The sequence below is a fragment of the Hylobates moloch genome, unplaced genomic scaffold (genome assembly GCF_009828535.3).
Source record: "Hylobates moloch isolate HMO894 unplaced genomic scaffold, HMol_V3 SCAFFOLD_9, whole genome shotgun sequence".
In the NCBI taxonomy this organism is placed as follows: Eukaryota; Metazoa; Chordata; class Mammalia; order Primates; family Hylobatidae; genus Hylobates; species Hylobates moloch.
The window spans coordinates 41,576,185-41,597,286 of record NW_026652284.1 but is presented as its reverse complement, the minus strand read 5'-3'; the positions used below and the strand labels follow the sequence as shown (position 1 = coordinate 41,597,286).

The 21,102-nt window shown below is 39.3% G+C and overlaps 2 protein-coding genes across 5 annotated transcripts in view; one reads left to right on the top strand and one right to left on the bottom strand.

The window, feature by feature from the left end:
* UBXN2B (UBX domain protein 2B) overlaps positions 1-21,102 on the top strand; it is a 34,771-nt gene that overhangs the window by 7,676 nt on the left and 5,993 nt on the right. For 3 of the 4 annotated variants that reach the window (XM_032759724.2, XM_032759723.2, XM_032759725.2), the window contains 4 exons: positions 9,798-9,948; positions 12,407-12,490; positions 13,620-13,729; positions 18,834-18,971. In XM_032759724.2, the coding sequence (XP_032615615.1) occupies positions 9,798-9,948; positions 12,407-12,490; positions 13,620-13,729; positions 18,834-18,971 (483 nt within the window). Of the gene's footprint in view, positions 1-9,797; positions 9,949-12,406; positions 12,491-13,619; positions 13,730-14,078; positions 14,452-18,833; positions 18,972-21,102 lie in introns of those variants that run through there. The other variant, XM_032759726.2, reaches the window with a different exon arrangement.
* LOC116813270 (tyrosine-protein phosphatase non-receptor type 11-like) lies at positions 3,875-6,136 on the bottom strand. The gene is given in 4 exon segments (XM_032759721.2): positions 3,875-4,338; positions 4,341-4,934; positions 4,937-5,475; positions 5,782-6,136. Coding segments are annotated over 4 exon segments (1,800 nt in total). The 5' UTR covers positions 5,985-6,136.

Below are 21,102 nucleotides of genomic sequence, written 5' to 3'. Positions count from 1 at the left end.
AGATCTGAGCTTCCTTAAAATATATAGGTTGAGACGTAAACTGTGTTTAATCTGTTTATAATACAATGTATAGCAAATTGTTCACAATCTTTTTTTCTAAGTATGATATTTTCTAATGCTAAGTATACACTTCCTTTTATTTCATATTCAATATCGAAATTTTCCCAGTTTTGTTGTATTTCTACGTGTCTGTTTCGTACAGAAAACAGTGCTTATTTTCATGGCCCACCTCCTTGGGCAATATTTGAAATCAAAACAGTTATTGTCTCATTGTTATTTTAAGCCAAGATAGTTTCATTATCTGAAACTCTGGACAGCTATTGCACAAGGCCCCATGCTTAGAAGGGCCCTGTGCTTGGAGTAATGCTTTGCCGTTACTGTTTTGAAATTCTTAATTGGTTTTGAACAAGGGGACTCGATTTTCACTTTGCACTGGGTCTCACAAATTATGTAGCCAGTTGTGGATACAACCTTGAAGACCAAGAAGATAAGCTGCACCTGTATAGAAGGCAGTGGAAAGTCAGTTTGTCTTTTAATAAAAATTTAATGACAAAACTATAATACAATGTTAAAAGCTTTGACTCGAGATAGATACATCTCAGTTGTAATTTTTTTGTTTTCATGTAAGAAAATGGTTTCATTCCTAATTTTTAGTTCCCATACAGTTTACAAATACACTTTTACTCTGATAATACAGCTTTGCAACTAGCAAAGCAGTTGTGCTAACACCCATAAATATAGGTGGGGAGACAATTAACATCTACTAACGTTTCTCTACATAAAGTATTCTTTTAATGTCATTTTTTAAAAAACAGTGGCAAATAGACTACATAATATAAGTGGGCAAAAAGGCAAGTGAATCTCTTGAAACACTAAATGTATAATAAACAGTATATTATCAACATTTACATGATTCACATCAAAATGATGACATCCTAAAACATATTCCTTTTAAAAGATAGATTTATCAATAAAATATTACATATCTTTTAATACTCTGGTACTTTATATACTGCAGGAAAATTAATTGTAGGTCTAGTCATCAGCTTAATCGGGGATCCTTTTCCCATCAGCTTTTATTAATAAAAGAATCACTATTAGGTCACAAATAAACAGGCAAATTATTAATTACATGATTTGAGGCTTAGGATGAAAACTTGTCAAAATTAGTTTGATATACAGCAAAGTTATATGACCCACTAAAACCAACTGTTGAATAGTTTTTGCCTTGTGTGAACTGCCTGTAGTAAAAAAGGAACAAATTTTTAATGATGAAAGATACAATAAACTATGTTTTGGAACTTTTCAAGAGGAAGAAGGAAAAAATATTTCAATAAAATTAAGGGCAAATACAGATCCTGACAAAGGCATCCTGACATCAGGGAGGCCACGTGCTTGCTATATGTAAAACTTGATTCCCCCAACAACATACAGAAAATAAAAACTGCACTGGCTTTGTAGTTATGTCTACAATCTAAGTTTCCCTTATGAATACTAAGCTAAAACAAAACACTTCACAATTGCCAACCTTTCCACATCCCCCTGAACTAAAAATAACTCAAGATATTATTAGTTCTTAAAATCCCCAATAAGATAACCTCTAAAAACAATCTTGACCATTTTCTTGACTGTTTCCCCGAAACAACTGGGCTCTTTAAAGAATGCACACACACCAAGAAAGTCCTACACATGTTTTCTCATCCGCATTTAGCCACATTTGAAAAGACCTTGATTTCAGTGGAAGAGATGACCATAAGTTTCAGGAGGGCCACACACTAGACATGAAGCGCCTTTTAGCTTTTTTTTTTTTTTTTTTTTTTGGGAGGGGGTTTCGCCTTGTTGCCCAGGCTGGAGTTGCTAGCCCTCGGGTCCACTTCTCAACTCATATGAGACTACAGGCTCCCACCACCGGCTATTTGTATTAAGTTATTAAGACTGTGAAATTTTTCTTTTTTAAAAAACCCCAATACCATGTGCCAGATAACTCTTTCACCCCAAAATATAAAATCCTATGCTTATAATTTTAAAATCCTCAGTGAGCTCTGGAATATTGTGCATATTTAATACCTACCAGCAACCTAGAAGTAGACAAATACCATATATTTGTCACACCGACTTTCCAAATAACCTGATTCACCCATTACTGACTGCTCTGGCCCTGGGCTGTCTGACTTCCTCAGAAACTACCTCTTTGGAACTTTAATTTCCACACCTTTTTTTAAAACCTGCACCTCGAGCTTTCTCCATCATCCCAGCCTCTCTGCCTGATTCCATCCCATGTAAAGTAACCTCATTTGAGAACCTGCAATCAACTTTTACCAAACACATGATAAGCCTTAGCAACCTAGGGACTGTGATAACTCTGGCCTTGGCCTAAGGTTACATAAGAACATGATAGTTTGCTGACCTTGTGGAGGGAAATCTAAATGAAATCAATATAACAAACAAAGCTTGCCAAGATCAGGTATTTCCATTCTGAGTATAAAAGCAACTGATCTTAAGCAACAGGCAGAGATGTTAATACAGGAGATATATTTGTACAATCAAACTCTTGTGTGCTGGTGAAAGACTTTACCCCCAAAGTCAAGTCAAAACAAAACCAAAGCAAAATGGAGAATGAGTCAATATAACAATGCAATAAAAAGAGCAGGATTCAAGCTTCTTGCTGCAAATACTGAACTGGAATCTTTTTCTTTACAAGTTTGACTAGAAGACAAAAGTCATGACATTTCCCTAATAAGGGAATACCTTTAGGCCACACCTGTGTTCTGAAGCCATTCAAAGTTCAATGAATATTGGGGGGCAGGGGTAGGGGCTGATACACATTTTGTTAGTGAGAATGGCAGCCAAACTAATTCAGAGTCTTAAGAGACTGAGAGACCTCAGAAAGGAACTACTACCAGGGCTGGATCTAGGCCTTCCTTTCAGGAGCTAAAGTCAGAAGAATCCAAGGAGACAATAACTTCACAGCAAAGATGCCATAGCATTTTATTACCGTCACAAAAGTCAACCAATGATACTTTCATTGAAATATCCACACTTGATGATTCAACATATAAGTCAAAGAGGGATGTCTTTGGAGAAGGCACTTAAGGTGGAACATTAGCAAATGTTACCATTTGACTAAAACAAAAATGAGCTCGTTCAACCTGGCTGGAGGCCTGTTAGGGCTGTTCCTTCTCACTGTGGCCTGACCAAAAACCAGTGGCAGTAAGAAAGAGTCACATTTCCCAAGTCTGGGGGTGCCCCAGTGGGGTGGTGCTGCTTTCAAAAGCCCTGTGTCCCTAAACACATCCATCCTCACAAGATCAGTTTCCCCAGGTGCTAGTTCCAAGAATAGGCTCAGGATTGGCAGAAATCATTCAGGAAGCTTCTTGAAGGCCCTCTATTTCTCAGTCTTTCAGCTTGTCTCAGCTACTGTAAGCAGCTTCGGCTTCCCAAGGTCACTAGCAACTTCTGCTTTTGCTAATATCCTTGGTTTTCCATGGCACTGGTTGTGACCGTCTGTTAGACTAGTGGCCCCCCAATTAACTGCACCTCTACTTCACACCCTTTTTTTTAATCTGGGCTGGGCATGTGACTTGTTTAGTAAGTAGAGGGCATACTCCAGCTCTCTTATGATTAGAAAAAATCATCATCATCATCATCATCATCAATAGAGGGCAGTAGAAGGGAAGCTGTGACAATTCTGGGCTTAAATCTTCAGAAGGCCTGGCCACTTCTGCTTTTGAGCTCTTGGGAGAGCTCAACCACAATGCAAGCCTTCCAAATCCAAATTTGGTCTTCACATAAACTTTCTTGCGAAAGCTTGATCTTTTTAGGGAGAGGGTGAAAGTCCACATCTATTTTTGTGCTGAAGTTTTGGCAGATTTTCTCATCTGAAACTCCTCTGCTGTTGCATCAGGCCCACGTTTTCATAGACTCCAGCACTGTCTCCTCTCATTTCTGCACAGCGTGGAGTTGGAGTACAAGGCGGGAGGGGGCTCTGATCTCCACTCATCTGGTCCGCTAGAGAATACTTAATATTTGTATATTCATGCCCTTTCCTCTTGCTTTTCTGCTCTTCTTCAATCCTGTGCTGTAGAGTTTCAGTATAATGCTGGACCGCCATATAGATAAATCGGTACTGTGCTTCTGTCTGGACCATCCCTGACCTCTGAGACCGCACCATCTGGATGGTTTTGGGAACGTCAATGTCACAGTCAACACCTTTTTCTCTGATGATGCCAATCAGAGTATCAGTCACAACGTATGTCCCTGTCCGGCAAATTCCAGCACTGCAGTGCACCACGACTGGCCTTGCATGCATGATGCGTTCCTGCTTATGGTGCACCTCTCCAGGAAGTCCAGCACACCCCCAGGGTCAATGGGCACTCCGTGGTCCGGCCAGGTCCAAAAGTGGTATTGCCAGACCATTCTCTCCATATTCCCTTGTCCAGCCTTTGAAAGTTTAAGTTCTCTTAGCATATAGTTGTGAGCGGTGCTTTCTCTGACGTTCCTAACACACATGATGCCATATTCTTTCAGAGCATACTCATCAGGCCAGTATTTGACACATTTACTCTTTCCTCTCTCCACTTCTTTCGTTGTTATGACAATCACTCGGGAGTTTTCTTGGAACACCATCCGCCAAAAGTCATTGACCATGTTTTGCAGGCAGCCTTGTGTAGCAATGTAACTCTTTTTGGGCTTTGAATTGTTACACTTGGTTTCAAATTCGGGCATGATGATATTTGCATTGATGTCATCTGAAACAGGCTCATTGGGATCACCACCGTGTAGGACAACCCTGGTATGATCAAAGGGCAGGATGTTTTTATATCTATTTTTGTTTTTGTTTTCTTGCCTTTGACCCTCTTTTCGGCTGTAGAGAAGTTTGCACTCCTGTTGTTGTAGTGTCTCAAATTCTTCCCAAAAGCCTTGTTTGACTTTATTGTGGTCTCAGCTGATTTGCTTAGTTCTCGAACTCTGCTTTCTATTTCAGCAGGATTTATACGAGTTGTGTTAAGGGGCTACTTGAGTTGTAGTACTGTACCCAGTGTTTCCACCATAGGATTCTTTTTGTAATGTTCCACAAGATCTGTCAAAGAATCAAACTGTTCTCCTCCACCAACATCGTATTTCAGTTCCTGACAGCAAATCATAACATGGGCCACTTTAGACTTGCCGTTATTGCTCTCCCCTTTGTCATCACTGGTGCACACAGAGAGAACAAAATCTCCAAGGTGGCTCTGGCTCTCTCGTACAAGAAAACTAACATGTTTTCCTTTTTCAGTTAATAATTTCTCTGCTTCTTTCCCAGAGAGGTGTCCCTGAAACCACCTTTCAGAGGTAGGATCTGCACAGTTCAGAGGATATTTAAGATCAATAACATCTCCATTCTTCTCTTTTAATTGCCCGTGATGTTCTATGTAATGCTGGACCAACTCAGCCAAAGTGGAAAATTTCTCCCCTCCATACAGATCATAGCAATCACTAGTGTTCTGAATCTTTTTTTTTTTGAAACAGAGTCTCACTCTGGCACCCAGGCTAGAGTGCAGTGGCACTATCTCGGCTCACTGTAAGCTCTGCCTCCTGGGTTCATGCCATTCTCCTGCCTCCCTCCTGAGTAGCTGGGACTACAGGTGCCCGCCACCACGCCCAGCTAATTTTTTTGTATTTTTTAGTAGAGACCGGGTTTCACCATGTTATCCAGGATGGTCTCAATCTCCTGACCTCGTGATCTGCCCGCCTCGGCCTCCCAAAGTGCTGGGATTACAGGCGTGAGCCACTGCGCCTGGCCCAGTGTTCTGAATCTTGATGTGGGTGACAGCTCCATTTCTTCTAACAGAAAGTGTGAAGTCTCCAGGGTTACTTTTACTAGGCCTTGCCAAAAAACTGCTATCAGCTCCTCTTGTCAACAGTGGGTTTTCTGCTTCCACCCCAGTCATATTTGGGTGAAACCATCTCCATGATGTCATGTTCCTCCCACACTCCAGCTCCATGATGGACCTGCTCCTTGCTCAGGCTCCGCTGGGCTTGGTCACATTGGGCTGACCCAAGGGAGGCCCGCGCAGGACCAGATGCGGGACAGAGACAGTCAACTGTGCACAGACCCCCCTCCAGGCCTGGGGATCCCAGAGACTGTGCAGCCGCCCCCTAGGCTGGCTAGCTCCTCCTCCCTGTAATTTTTGTTCTCTGTCTTCTAATAAGGTTTTGCCAATTGGCAAGTTATTTAAACTCCTTCAGTCTTAGTTTTCTTACCTGAAAATAGGAGTAATACCATTGTTAGGAGGATTAACTAAACACATAGTCATCCCTTGATAAATGTTAGCTATTACTATTCATTTAGGAAAATAGGACTGGCAATACTGTATAAAATTAATGAGGATGGGAGAACAGGATAAAGAGGGAAAGAAATCAAGACACAAGTAATTGAGGTAAACTAAGGAATGAGCTAATAAGACTTTGGATTCAAGGCCAAGGACGGTGGCTCACGCCTGTCATCTTAGCACTTTGGGAGGCTGAAGCGATGCAGATCGCGTGAGCTCACAAGTTCAAGACCAGCCTGGGCAACAGGGCTTAAACCCCGTCTCTACAAAAAAAAATAGCCAGGCGTGGTGGTGCACGCCTGTAGTCCCAACTACTCGGGAGGCTGAGGTGGCAGGATAGCTTGAGTCCTAGAGGTGGAAGTTGTAGTGAGCCAAGATCACGCCACTGCACTCTAGCCTGGGCAGTAGAGCCATATGTTGTCTCAAAAAATATATAAATAAAATAAATTTTGGATTGAGGTAGTGTCAATGGAATGGAGAGAAAAGGGTGAAATTAATGCAAGATATTCTCAAGGTGTTTATTGTAGAAATGTAGTGACACGGGATATAGGGAGTAAGCCAGTGGGAAAGAGAGGAGACTTAAATGTTTTAAATTTGGGATACAGGAAAAAGTGTGATTGTTAATGGGAGGGCTTACGTGTAGAAATAGCTTCAGTTTTGGAGATGAACTTGATTGAAGTTCATCTAGCAGGTGCTTTTAAATTCAACACTGGACCATAAGTGAGTGGTAAAAGCATGTATTTCAGAGTCATCTGTATAGAAGATGTTATCTTTGGCAGTGGATAAATATTTTGATGATGACATGAGCTTAAATAGAGGGGAATTGAAGTCAAGGATATAGGCATATTTATGTAAGAGTAGGAGGAAGAAAACTCAGTAAAATAGAGAAGGAGATGTTGGATCCCATTGGGCAAAGAAACAAGCAATTTTGGTATGATGAAAGTCCAGGAGAGAGTTCAACAATGAAACAGCAAAAGGGAGAAGGAGGATAGGCTCAAAAGGATCAAATGTTTCAGAAAGTGGGTAATAACTGAGGAAAGTCTTTTATGTTTGGCAATGAGAAGATAACTCAGAACCTTTGAGTATTCAGTAGCAAACCTTGAGATTCAGTAGCAAAATGGGAGCAAAAATGTTACCGCAGGGAGTAAATGCACAGGAAAGATGGGCACCAGTCGCAGATAATATGTTTAAGGTTTGGGTAATCATCATTAGGATCTAAAGAGATTGAAACCGCCCAACTCTTCTGAAGTTGAGAACATTATCAGTGGGTAACCCCTATCACAATTTTCATTCAACTTGTACTGGAGGTTTTAGTCAGCACAATGAGATTAGAAAAACAAAAGTATACAAATTGGAAATAAATAAAATAAAGCTCATTATGTGTAATGGCATAATTGCATACAAAGAAAACTGTAAAAGACTGATTCTTTTTCTGATTCCTCTGGTCATTTTGATTTTTTCCTCCTGTGTTCCTCTTCATTCCTAGAATTTTGTCCCTTGTCCTCTGTGCTTATCTAAGTCCTAATGTCCTAAATCCTTTTAAGGCCCAGCTAAGTACTAATTCTATACTAGGCATCTTTTATTCCCTTTCACTTATATTTAATAAGTCAGTTTGAATGAGTATAGAGAATTACTTCAGCAATCAATAAATATTTTTGCCCCAAACATTCATGAAGAATTAAAGTTGAGGACTTACACTGCTGCATGCAAAGACTTATTGTAAAGCTGCAATCGTTAAGAGAGTAAGAACTGACAGTAGACCATGGACCAAAATAAGAGAACTCAGAATCATAGGCAACTTGATTTATGACACTGCAGAGCAGTGAGGGGCAGAATTTCATTAGGTAGTACTGGGACACATGGACATTTATATGGAGAAAAAATAGTTCTTGTCCTCTACCTTATACCACCTATAAATGTCAGTTCCATATGGGTTGTGGATCTAAATATAGAAATTAAAACAATAAAATTTCTGGAAGAAAATAGAATATCTTTATGACCTCAGAGTAGGCAAAGATTTCAAATAATAAAAACCATTAACCATAAAGGAGATAGGAAATCATTTGCTATGACCGATTTTTGCAGTAAGGTCTTTCTCACTAAGACTGAGATAAAAAGGAATGATTATTCATTTTGCCAGATTAGAGACGTGGACAACCTTGAAGGTGACTTCCGTTCCTCGTTTCCAGGGCACTCCAGAGAGGGGAGGAGTGTTACAGCAGCAGACAGCTGCAGCAGGAAGCGCTGCTTTGCTTTTCTGTGTTTGTCGTAGCTACCTAAAATAATCTGCTTCTAACACTAAGGCTTGTCTTAAAAGCCAACTAGGGCAGTGTTCAACCTTGCTTGCTACCCTGGACCCTTGAGTGTAAGCTTAGGAGGAAGGCTTCCATAGGCTCCTGCTCTAGATAAATTTGGGCCCAGTGTACTTCTCCAGAGCACTGGCAGGATGAAGCCCCACCTCCACCTTCTGCAGTTTGTGGGGTTTAGTAGGGTTCTCCTGGTGTCTCCTTGTTCTCCATCCTGATGGATCTTTTCCTTCCTTTACTGCAAAGTGAGAGCTGGTCTGTTCTTTCCTCTATCTTACTCAGTTTTGCATATTCTAATTTAGGAAAAAGCCTTGAAGATGAATTCCATTCCTAGTCTCCAAGGCAGATATCATTTCCCCCCATTGTTTTGTTCTATGTGTCAGTTCAGTGTGAATTTGGAATTGGATTGGAGAGTTATAAGTATTTTAACAAATGAAGTTTGATTGTCATCTTACCCTGGAAGTCCCCATGCTGATACTTCATTGGTTATAGTTTCTGATATTCTTGATAGAAAAAATCTTGAAAGATTAAAGTAGGTTATTAATCTTACGTAAAGGTAATTTTTATGTTTCCTAGGATCATTTATGAAGTTGGAGTCAAAGTAGAAATTGGTCGCCAAAAAATTACTGTCTAAATTATTTACTTTAACAAACACAGGGGCTTATAAGGGAGTAGGTCTCTTTTAAATCCAAAAATCTCTGAAAGATAAATCCTCTATAGATAACCCTTTAGTTTAGAATTAGCTGTTTATACTGTCTAAATCTAGAGATCTCGTCACTAACTAGGTCTCTACTGAGAGTGGCCTTCTTAGAGAGAAGGGACTATCTTTTGATTGTTGACACTGCTTTCCCTTCTACATCAGAAGTGCTGAATTAGTGAATGAGATATATGTGATAAGCAGTTACAGAAGGCTGAGGGATCAGCAAGCAAGCCAGTTACTGTGCTGGAGGCTGAACTTGTCCTTAGAATCAATCTTTGCAAACTCAGTGAGAAAGTATATGATCTATTTCCTATTTGTTCTTTTCCTTAATCCCATTTTAAAAATTAAATATTCTCATAGAAGGCAAAAGAATGCCTCTTTTTAAATAAAATACTTTTATTTTCATAAGACTGTGTAGCTTTTTACTTCAGTTTATGTCTGTTATCCTAAGTTTTTATTCATGAACTAAAATGTTTAAAGGTTTTACTCAAGTGAACATGAATACAGTGGATTAAATATAGTTCGACCTTCAACTGGGAAAATTGTGAATGAACTTTTCAAAGAGGCAAGGGAACATGGGGCTGTCCCTCTGAATGAAGCCACAAGAGCTTCAAGTGATGATAAATCTAAGGTCAGTGCTCAATTTTAAACTAAATACATTGTTTCTGTATTTTACCTCCTCTTTCATTTTTATATTATTTGCAAACATTGTTTTTCTAATTGTAAATTTCTGTTTTAAATATTTGTTTTCATTTTTATAAAATTATAATATTTCTATTAATGATTGAAAGTTGAGACAATTTCTTACATTTCTGAACAACTTTTTGATTTACCTTTTAGTTACAAAATAATTAGTAGAGTCACAGGCATTTGCAAAAAGAATACAGGGAGGTTTCATGTACCTTTCACTTAGTTTCCCCCAATGGTTACATTTCACATGATTGTAGTATAATATGAAAGCCAGGAATTTGGCATTTCTCTCTATGTCCTTTTATCACATGTGTAATCACCCAGCTGAAGCTCTCCTTCATAGCCTACCCATTTGCACTCACACCCACCCCGTCTCTCCTGCCATCCCTAACCTCTAGCCAGTACCAGTCAACTGGATTTTCATCTCTATAATTTTATCATGTTAAGAGTGTTACACCAGCCGGGTGTGGTGGCTCATGCCTGTAATCCTAGCACTTTGGGAGGCCGAAGCGGGCAGATCACAGTTCAAGACCAGCCTGGCCAACATGGTGAAACTCCAGTGTTACACAAATGGAGTCATACAATATGTGACCTTTTGGAATAGCTTTTTTCACTTGGCATAATGCCATTGAGATCTGTCAGAGTTACTGCTTGTATCACAACCTTGTTCCTTTTTAATTCCTGAGTAGCATTTTATGGTATAGATACACCACAGTTTAACCATTCATTTATTGAGGGATATTTTAGTTTCCAGCTTTTGACTATTACAAATAAAGCTGCTGTGAGCAATTAGGTACAGGTTTTTTTTACTTACGTATGGTTTTATTTCTCTGGGATAAATGCGCAGAAGTGCAATCGGTAGGTCATACATTGTGTATGTTTAAGAAACAGCCAAACTGTTTTCCAGAGTGGTTGTGCCATTTTATATTCCCACATATATGAGAGAGCAAGTTTCTCTGCATCCTTTTCAGCATTTTGGTATTGTCACTATTTTTAATTTTAGCCATTTTGATGGGTGTGTAGTGCTAACACACCATGGTTTTATTTTATTTCTCTAATAACTAATGATGTTAATTTGCGTTTTCCTAATAACTAGTGATGAACATCGTTTCGTGTGCTTCCTTGCCATTATCTGTATTACTCTTTTCAAGGAAATATCTCTTCATTACTTTTCCCACTCTCTAATTAGATTATTTTGTTACTGTTGAGTTTTGAGAATTCTTTGTATATTTTAATAGGTATGGGTCCTGTGTCAGATACATGGTTTGTAAATATTTTCTCTCAGAATGTCATTCATATTTTTATCCTCTTAGCAGGATTTTTCACTAAGCAAAAGATATAAACTTGGATAAAGTCCAATTCCTTTTTTTCTTTTATGGATCATGCTTTTGCTGTATTGTCTAAGAACTTTTCACTTAACTGTAGGTCCCAAATATTTTCTCCCTTGTTATCTAGAAAAATGTTACAGCTTTACATTTAAAGCTATGATCTATTTGAATTTTTATATAAGGTGTGAGGTTGACACCAGAGTTTATTGTTTTGCTTACGGATGTCCAGTTGCTCCAGCATCACTTCTTGAAAAGCACTCCTTTCTCCATTGAATTGCTTTTGTACCTTTCTAAATTTCTTTCTTTTTTTTTTGAGACAGGGTCTCGCTCTGTTGCCCAGGCTGGAGTGCAGTGGCATGATCTCGGCTGACTGCAAGCTCTGCCTCCCGGGTTCACGCCATTCTCCTGCCTCAGCCTCCGGAGTAACTGGGATTACAGGCGCCCGCCACCACACCCGGCTAATTTTTTGTATTTTTGGTTGAGACGGGGTTTCACCATGTTAGCCAGGGTGGTCTCGATCTCCTGACCTCGTGATCCGCCTGCCTCGGCCTCCCAAAGTGCTGGGACTACCGGCGTGAGCCACCTCTGTACAGCTTTTACAATTGTTACCAACTGACACAATATTGATATACTAAAGACGAACAGTTACGTGTCTTTTGTGATATCATTTCATACATTCTTATAAGTGGCATTTCTCAACCTGGAATTTCTCCATCAAAATCATTTGGGCAGGTTGTCTGAACTACCTGATGGCTTCAGGTATTATGGTTCAATAGATTTGGGATATGCCTAGAAATGTGTCTTTTAAAAAAGCCTGTATGATAATTTTGACATGCATTGTCGAGAACCGCTGCTCTAATGAAACTTAAATTTTTTTTTTCATTTCATTATTCATCAATGGTTTGAAATTATCTTTTAGTCAAGTCTTATGGTAATTTTGGTTCTTGAAGGCTCCCCAGTATGAGCCACTTTGGCTAGTTAGAATTTATCTAGTTTTAAAATACATATCACATAATAACTTTTTGCTGAATAATCCTTTGTGTATTTTAACTCATTTGCTATGTATTTTAGTCATTTACAGGTGGAGGATACAGATTGGGTAGTTCTTTTTGTAAGCGGTCTGAATATATCTATGGAGAAAATCAGCTGCAAGATGTAGGTACAATAATCAAAATGAAAAAGTATAAATATTTGCTTCTAGTTACTAAAACTGTTGGTTTTAAAATTAAGAATTGATAATATAAATATATTTTTGTTACTTTTTAAAACATGGGTTAAAAGGACCAAGGATATGTGAGTTTTCAGTCTCAATCTTTATGTTTTTTATCACAGTTATGCCTTGCACGTAGAGATATGTAACTATTTGTTGAAAGAATGTGTGATTCATTTTCCAGATGAATTTGCAGCCAGGCATGGTGACATGCATCTGGAGTCCCAACTACTCCAGAGGCTGAGGTAGAAGGATCACTTGAGCCCAGAAGTTCAAGGCCAGCCCGGAAAACATAGCCAGACCCTCTCTCTTAAAAAAAAAAAAAAAAAAAAAAGGTGTTTAAGAAAATGAACCTGGGCCAGGCACAGTGGCTCATGCCTATAATCCTAGCACTTTGGGAGACTGAGGTGGGCAGATTGCTTGAGCCCAGCAGTTCAAGACCACCCTGGGCAGCATAGTGAGACCCTGGCTCTTTAAGATAAAAAATCAATTAAAGAAAAATGAACAAATATATAGTTGTTATTATTATAAATGATATATTTTCATAATCTAAAATGAGGTGAGGTGTAAATGTAGAACACCTAAAGTCATTCTTTGTTTCTGTTGCCTTTTGAAATTTTGGAGTTTTAATTTTATTTTAGACATTTATAGTTTCTTGGAAGGTCACTGGAAATTCTGTTCCCCTTAGCATGAATATTTAAGCTCTGTAGCAAAGAAGAGTATAGATGCAGATGAAGGAAAATGAAGGAAGTGGGAATCATGGAGTACAGCTCTTCTCATTGCTTTCATTTTCTAGTGAACCATCCACCAATAGTTGTACTTCAAGGCCAGGGTCCAGCTGCAGGACCTTTGGTATTTGCAGCCATTGCCCATTTGTTAAGCTGAATGCAAACTAGCTAAACAAACACATCTGGTTTCATTAATGTCTTTCACTATGAATAAAGAATAGTAGAAATAACTCCCTATTTTAAATTAAGTAAATACGTTTTATGATATCACATTTGGAACTTAAAATTATTTAGGGGAGATGTATTCTTATATATATTTTTTTTTTTTTTCTTCTATACCCAAAAGGTTCAGATTTTGCTTAAACTTTGGAGCAATGGTTTCAGTTTAGATGATGGAGAATTGAGACCTTACAATGAACCAACAAATGCTCAATTTCTGGAGTCTGTTAAGAGAGGGTAAGATATATTATTTGTCTTCTATTTGTTACGTAGAGTGGGACTTATTTTCTTAACAGACTACTCATTATTAGTGCACTACGGGTTTTCAAGAAGTAGTTCCTGGAATATATTAAATAAGTGGTTGCTGGAGGTGTAGGTATTCTTAAGTTTATAAAGGATATACTGCTATCTGTTAAGTCACTGGTTCTTAATTTTGTGGGCCAGGGGCATTGGACATTGGCCCATTTTAAAATCTGATGAAACTATGACCCAGCTCCAAGAAGAAACATCTTAATGTGATAATCAATGAATTAATTAGTATGTAGCTGCCCACCCACTAAGCCACTGTCCTGCTTACTGTTGACAGGGTGACTCTCATTGCATGTATGCCTGAAATTCAGCAACTTATGTTAGAAATCTTTTAATGTGGTGGCATTACTGCTGGCAGAAGATTGCAAAAGGTTAGTTTGAAGTGGTAATTTGTGAAAGTAAACCCAGATATTCAGTGCTCTCACCCATCCAAAGAACATTGTAACTTACCAGCTCTTCTTGCTAAAGGATGAGAAATCAAGTGATTTTGCTATGATAATAAAAGCTTTTCTGTGTTACGATTAAACTAGCTGAAAGTGGGGTTATTTCTAAGTAGCTATGCAACTAAAGACATAAAGTTGAGCATAAACTGGGGAATTAAGTTGTAGGAAAGGATCAGAGTTTTACTGTATATAACCAGAGTTATATATACAGGGTTATACTCCATAAAGGAATAGAGAAGGTGCAGCATTTCCAAATGTTGAAATATGTCCAGGATGAGTGGCTGACATGGAGTGGAGGTTAAATTAGTCTTTTAGAAGACTAATTAGCATGAATATTGAATTTAAATTATATACAGATACTGTCGGGATACCAAACAAAGGCAACAAATGCCATAAGAAGTATGCTGAAGGCATTGGGAAAGGCGGGAAGCTGTCCTAGGAGGCAGTATATGGGGGTGGCAAATACAGGATATAATGGTTTAAGTAAATGCCGTGGACTTGGAAACCTGCAGAATCACTGGGAAGAGCTGTGAGCAACTAGGTGGGGGAGGTTTTGATTGGCTAAGTGAAGAGCAACATAACTATAGAAATTGATACTAATTTCAATATAGTGGAAACAAAGAACATATTGAGAATGAGTGTACTATTATATAGATAAAAACTAATTTATTGTTAAATGAAAATAAACCATAAACTTCATAGGCTAATGTTTAAACAAATGTGGTATATTAAAAGAACTTTAAAATTTGAGCCACACCATATCTGCAATAATGTACAAATTATGATCAATAAAAGTTTTAGAAAAGACTCTTTAAAGAAAATGAGTAATGTCAGGTAGTGATTCTCAGCTGTGTAAGACCCATTGTCTCCTTTTTATAAGAAATATTTTGTAAAACCATCTACACTATCCTCAAAGAAGAACTCATAGATAATATAGTCTATGTACATGATTCTCCAAAAGAAATTAATATATGTTCTACCTTAAATATATTGAAGAAATAAAGTAATTTATTATACAAATGATACATGTTTTAGTTTATAAATGCCCTGGTATGACCACACAGCACACATAAGAAGTAGTTAGTTTGTACCTCTGTGCAGTCTAGCACTTCCCATGTAAATGTGACAGGTATAAAAACAGAAAAATGAAGTATATGAGGTTGTCAGGTTAATTACAAGTAGCATTGCATTCAAGGACTTGGTAAAATTCCAAACAAAACAAAGTACAGTCTTCCCTCACTTTACATTCCTGGAGATTTCAAAGTATATTAATACAGTAGCCTAAAAAATGCGTTTTGCTTGTATATGAGACAGAGTTAGGTTTTAGGATCAGACAGTATTATCCATATGACTCCCTGAAGAGCACGTGATGATTCTTTGGAACCCAAGACAAGTCTTTATCATGTAAGACAAGTCTCCTGTTGGAGTGCATCTGACATCCCCTACCTCGACACTGAATGACAGCAGTGCTCACAAATCACGCCATGATGTTTAGGTGGTTTAGATGTTTTGTCCTCCTCAAATCTCATGTTGAAATGTGACCTCCACTGTTAGGGGTGGGCCTGTGGGAGGTGTTTGGATCATGGGGTGGATCCCTCACAAATGACTTGGTGCCATCCCAATGGTAATGAATGAGTTCTTGTTCTGGCAGTTCAAGTGAGCGCTGATTGTTTAAAAGAGCCTGGAACCTCCCCATCTCTCTTGCTTCCACTCTTGCTGTGTCATACACCAGGTCCCCCTTTGCCTTCTACCATGATTGTAAATTCCCTGAGGCTTCACCAGAAAGAGAATCTGGTACCATGCTACTTGTACAGCCTGCAGAACCATGAGCCGAAATAAACCTTTTTGCTTTATAAATTACGCAGCCTCAAGTATTCCTTTATAGCAGTACAAACAGACTAATACAGAAAATTGGTACCAAGGAGTAGGGCATTGCTCTAAAGATACATGAAGATGTGGAAGCATCTTTGGAACTGGGTAATAGGCAGTGGTTGGAAGACTTTGGATGTCCTTGAAGAAGACAGGAAGACAAAGGAAAATTTGGTACTTCCTAGAGACTTCTCAAGTGGTTGTGACCAAAGTACTGATAGAAATATGGACAGTGAAGTCCAGGCTGATGAGTTCTCAGATAGAAATGAGGAAGTTATTGGGAACTGGAGTAAAGGTCAGCCTTGTTACACCCTAGCAAAGGACTTGTCTGCATTGTGTCCATACCCTAAGGCTTTGTGGAAGGTTGAACTAAAGAGTGATGATCTAGGGTACCTGGTGGAAGAAATTTCTTTTTTTTTTTTTCTTTTTTTTTTTTTTTTGAGACGAGTCATGCTCTGTCACCCAGGCTGGAGTGCAGTGGCGCAATCTAGGCTCACTGCAACCTCCACCTCCCAGGTTCAAGCAATTCTCCTGCCTCAGCCTCCCAAGTAGCTAGAATTACAGGTGCTCGCCACCACGCCCGGCTAATTTTTGTATTTAGTAGAGATGGGTTTCACCATCTTGGCCAGGCTGATCTTGAACCCCTGACCTTGTGATCCACCTGCCTTGGCCTCCCAAAGTGCTGGGATTACAGGCGTGAGCCACCACACCCGGCCCTGGTGGAAGAAATTTCTAAGCAGCAGAACATTCAAGAGGCTTTGTGGCAACTTCTAACAACCTGTGGTCAGACATAGGAGCAAATAAATGATTTAAAGTTGGAACTCGTATTTAAAAGAGAAGCAGAGCCAGTTGAAGTTTGGAAAATTCTCATCTTGGCTATGTAGTAGAGAAGGAGAAAGTGTTTTCAGGAGAAGAATACAAGCAGGCTGTGGAGCAACCACTTGATAGACAGATTTGCATGAATAGAAGAGAGCCTAGCCTAGTGCTACTAATCAACATGATGGGAAGAAAGCCTTGAAGGCATTTCAGAGACCTTTAAGACAGCCCCCCCAATCCCTATCACAGGCCCAGAGTCCTAGGAGAAAAGTGTGGTTTTGGAGGCCAAACCTGGGGCCCAGCTGCCCTGTACAGCCTCTGAACACTGTTCCCAGCATCCCAGCTGCTGCAGCTCCAGCCGCAGCTCAAAAAGCCCCAGGTATAGCTTGGGCCTCCACTCGCTCTGAAGGGCACAAGCCACTACTGTAAGCCTTGGTGGCTTCTACATGGTGTTAAGCCTGCAAGCCCACAGAATGCACAAGTGAAAGAGGCATGGGAGGCTGCACCTAGATTTCAGAGGGCCATGCCAAAGGGAAATGTGAGGTTGGAGCCCCCAGACAGAGTCCCAGCTGGTGCACTGCCTAGTGGAGCTGTTGAAAGGGAGGTGCCACTCTCCAGACCCAAGAATGGTGGAGCCAGCAGCAACCTGAGCCTGGAAAAGCCACAGGTACTCACCTCCAACCCATGAGAGAAGCCACAGGGCCAGAGCTGCCCAAAGCCTTAGAAGCCCACCTCTTGCACCAATATGCCCTGTATATGAGACATGGAATCAAGGATTATTTTGGAGCTTTAAGATTTAATGTCTGCCCTGCCGGGTTCCAGACTTGTGTGGGGCCTGTTGCCTCTTTGTTTTGGCAGATCTCTCTTTTGGAATGGGAATGTTTACCCAATGCCTATATCACCATTCTATCTTAGAAGTAAATAGTTTATTTTTTATCTTACAGGATTATAGGTAGAAAGAACGTGGCTTGAATCTCAGATGAGATTTTGGACTTTTGAGTTAATGCTGGAATGAGTTAAGACTTCGGGGGACTATTGAGAAGGGATGATTGTATTTTGTGATGTGAGAAGGACATAAGATTTGGGGGGCCAGTGGTGGAATGATATGGTTTAGATGTTTTGTCCCCTCCAAATCTCATGTTGAAGTGTGACCTCCATTACTGAGGTGGGGCTGGTGGGAGGTTTTGGATCATGGAGGCAGATCCCTCATGAATGGCCTGGTCCCATCCCCATGGTAATGAGTTCTCACCCCGGTAGTTCACTCAAGAGCTGGTTGTTTAATAGCCTGGAACCTCCCGTCTCCCTCTTGCTTCTGCTCTTGCCATGTGATATGCTGGGTCCCCTTTTGCCTTCCACTGTGATTGTAAGTTTCTCGAGGTCTCACCAGAAGCAGATTCTGGTGCCATGTTGCTTTTATAGCCTGCAGAACCATTAGCCAAAGTAAACCTCTTTGCTTTATAAATTACCCAGCCTCGGATATTTCCTTATAGCAATGCAAATGGACTAACACCCAACAAGCAAAAACACCCATATCAATTTTCAGAACTTTATCCAAGGAGTTTATTAATAAATACCCACATTACCTTTTTATCCTCATAGGAATTTTCTAGTGCTGGTTTACATATAAATTGCTGTCTTAAAATTTAACTTTCTAAATGCCAGAAGCTCTCCAAGATAATTGTGACAACCAAAGCATCCCTGTGTTGAGAACCAGTAAGGAGTAATGTGAAGTGACTTTAAAAAAGATCTACAAGGACTAATCAGTCATCATGGAAATTTTTGTGTTATAATTTAAGCCAAAAATTATGTTTTCCAGTGTAGCTCATGAAATAATTACAGTAATCTCAACAGTGTAGTTTAATTCTTGAAAAACTTAATGATAACTTTTTCCCCCTTTTTAAAAGAGAGATTCCCCTGGAGCTTCAGCGCCTTGTTCATGGTGGCCAAGTGAATTTGGATATGGAGGATCATCAGGATCAAGAATACATAAAACCTAGACTGAGGTTCAAGGCTTTTAGTGGAGAAGGGCAAAAACTTGGAAGGTAAAAATCCTAAAATGAGAAAAATACCTTTGTTGAACATGAATTTTTCTTTGAGAATAAGAAAAGCAAAATGACCTATGAAGTAAAAAACAAAAATATGAACCATGCACATTAGATATATAAATCTGTTAGTAGTATTATATTATTATACTGCTATATCATTATGATATTAATTGTGATAATAATACTGTAATTTATATTAATACTTAGATTGCAGTTACCATGTTCCTGGCCCTCTAAGCCCTATACATGTGTTATCTCACTTAATCTTTACAACAGCTCTTTGATGTAGATACTGTTATTACTTCATTTTGCAGATGCAGTAATTTGCCCAAGATGATTGAGCTAAGAAATGACTAGCGTGTGGGATTCAAACCCAGGCACTCTGACTCCAGAGTTTGTGCTTTTCACCACTATATTATATGCCTCTTTCAGATTACCTGGTTTCAAAGGAGAGAATTGTAAAGGGTCGTCGATGAGATAAAATAATGGATACCTTACATCACAACTTAAGCATGCATGTCTGCCATCGGTAATGACCAAGCTCTTGCAGCAGGAGCAATGTGCTTAGCTTTGTGATTTTCAATAGTTTTTAAACAGCCAAACCCTTTTTTCACGTCATGGAAGCGCAATATGTAAAACCTGAGCTCCTCTGATTGTCGGTGAAAGAAAGCATTGTGTCTGAGACATTTCCAAAGAACCCTAGGACTTTGAAGAGCACAATTTAAAAACCAATGCACATGGCAGAATGTATGAGTGGTTTCCTTTGTAATAGCCATGGCTTAATGTAATCTTAGAAATTGTAAAATATGTTGGTAAAAGTTACCCTCTGCTCGTCCACATATTGTTGCAGGTGATATGAAATTGCCGCATTGGCGATGTTTCCAGTGTATTCTTTGGTGCATCCTTTGCTTCTCTTCATTCCAAGCCCCTTCAGTTGCCTGGTGTACACTGGTTGTCTATTCTCCTCTTATTGTTCAAGATAGGAAAGAATTCAATATTGCTTCTTTATGCTTTGCTATCTCTAGTCTCCCTTTCTGTATTCTCTTCTCCTGCTAGAGACTGGCGCTGAGGACATAAAGGAAATACAGGAATTTATGTTGACCTGTTTTTCTTAGGACACAGACTCTTCAATTTTAAGTCACAGGTTTACTTGGAAATTTTCTCCCTCATCTCTCTTTCCTGCCAACACATGTCAGGCTTCTCTTTCTTTCCTTTTTTTTTTTTTTTTTTTTTTTTGAGATGGGGTCTTGCTCTGTTGCCCAGACTGCAGTACAGTGGTGCAGTCATAGTTCACTGCAGCCTTGACCTCCTGAGCTCAAGCAAGCTTCCTGCCCCACTCTCCTGACTGGGACTACAGGCACTGCCGAGCCCAGCTAATTTTTTTTCATTTTTAGGTTTTGTAGAGATACGTGTCTTACTGTGTTGCCCAGGCTGGTCTTGAATTCCTGGCCTCAAGCTGTTTTTCTGCCTTGGCCTGCCAAAGTGCCTGGGTTACAGGCATGAGCCACTATGCCTGGCCAGGCTTCTCTCGAATTGTATAATATTATGTTTTTACTCCTCTTGTTGTGATCAACATATATATTAATTTTCTAGCACTTCCCATTTTTACTTAATATTTATTGAGATTACGATTTTTAATTAGAATGCAGATAAAATGCCTAGTCATCTCTTTGCTATATACATATTCCTTCTCTATTATTTAAATGTATGACCAAGAATTAATGTTAGACTGCACATCCTTGTTAGTAGACCTACAGTAAATCTAGACTTGGAATTGAAGAAGGTAGCATAAAGGGAAGGCAGCTGAGGAGAGCCAGTGATTATTAAACTCATGAAAATAACGATATTATCTGATGATAGTATCTCACAAAGGCCAATCATTTTCCTTATAAGGCAAATAGAGAAAATAACAGAAAAGAAAGGAGAAACTGATGGAAGAAAGTGACAGATCAGTGGTAATAATGCCATGTTAATTTACTAGCCATATTGATCAAGATTTTGATTATAGAAAACAGAATCTACTTGCCGGTAGTAATAGGTTTCTTACAGGATCTTGTGTAGTTTATAGAATATCTGGAAGAGACCAGCAAACCAAGCTTTCCTTAGCCAGGAGAAACAAACACAGTAG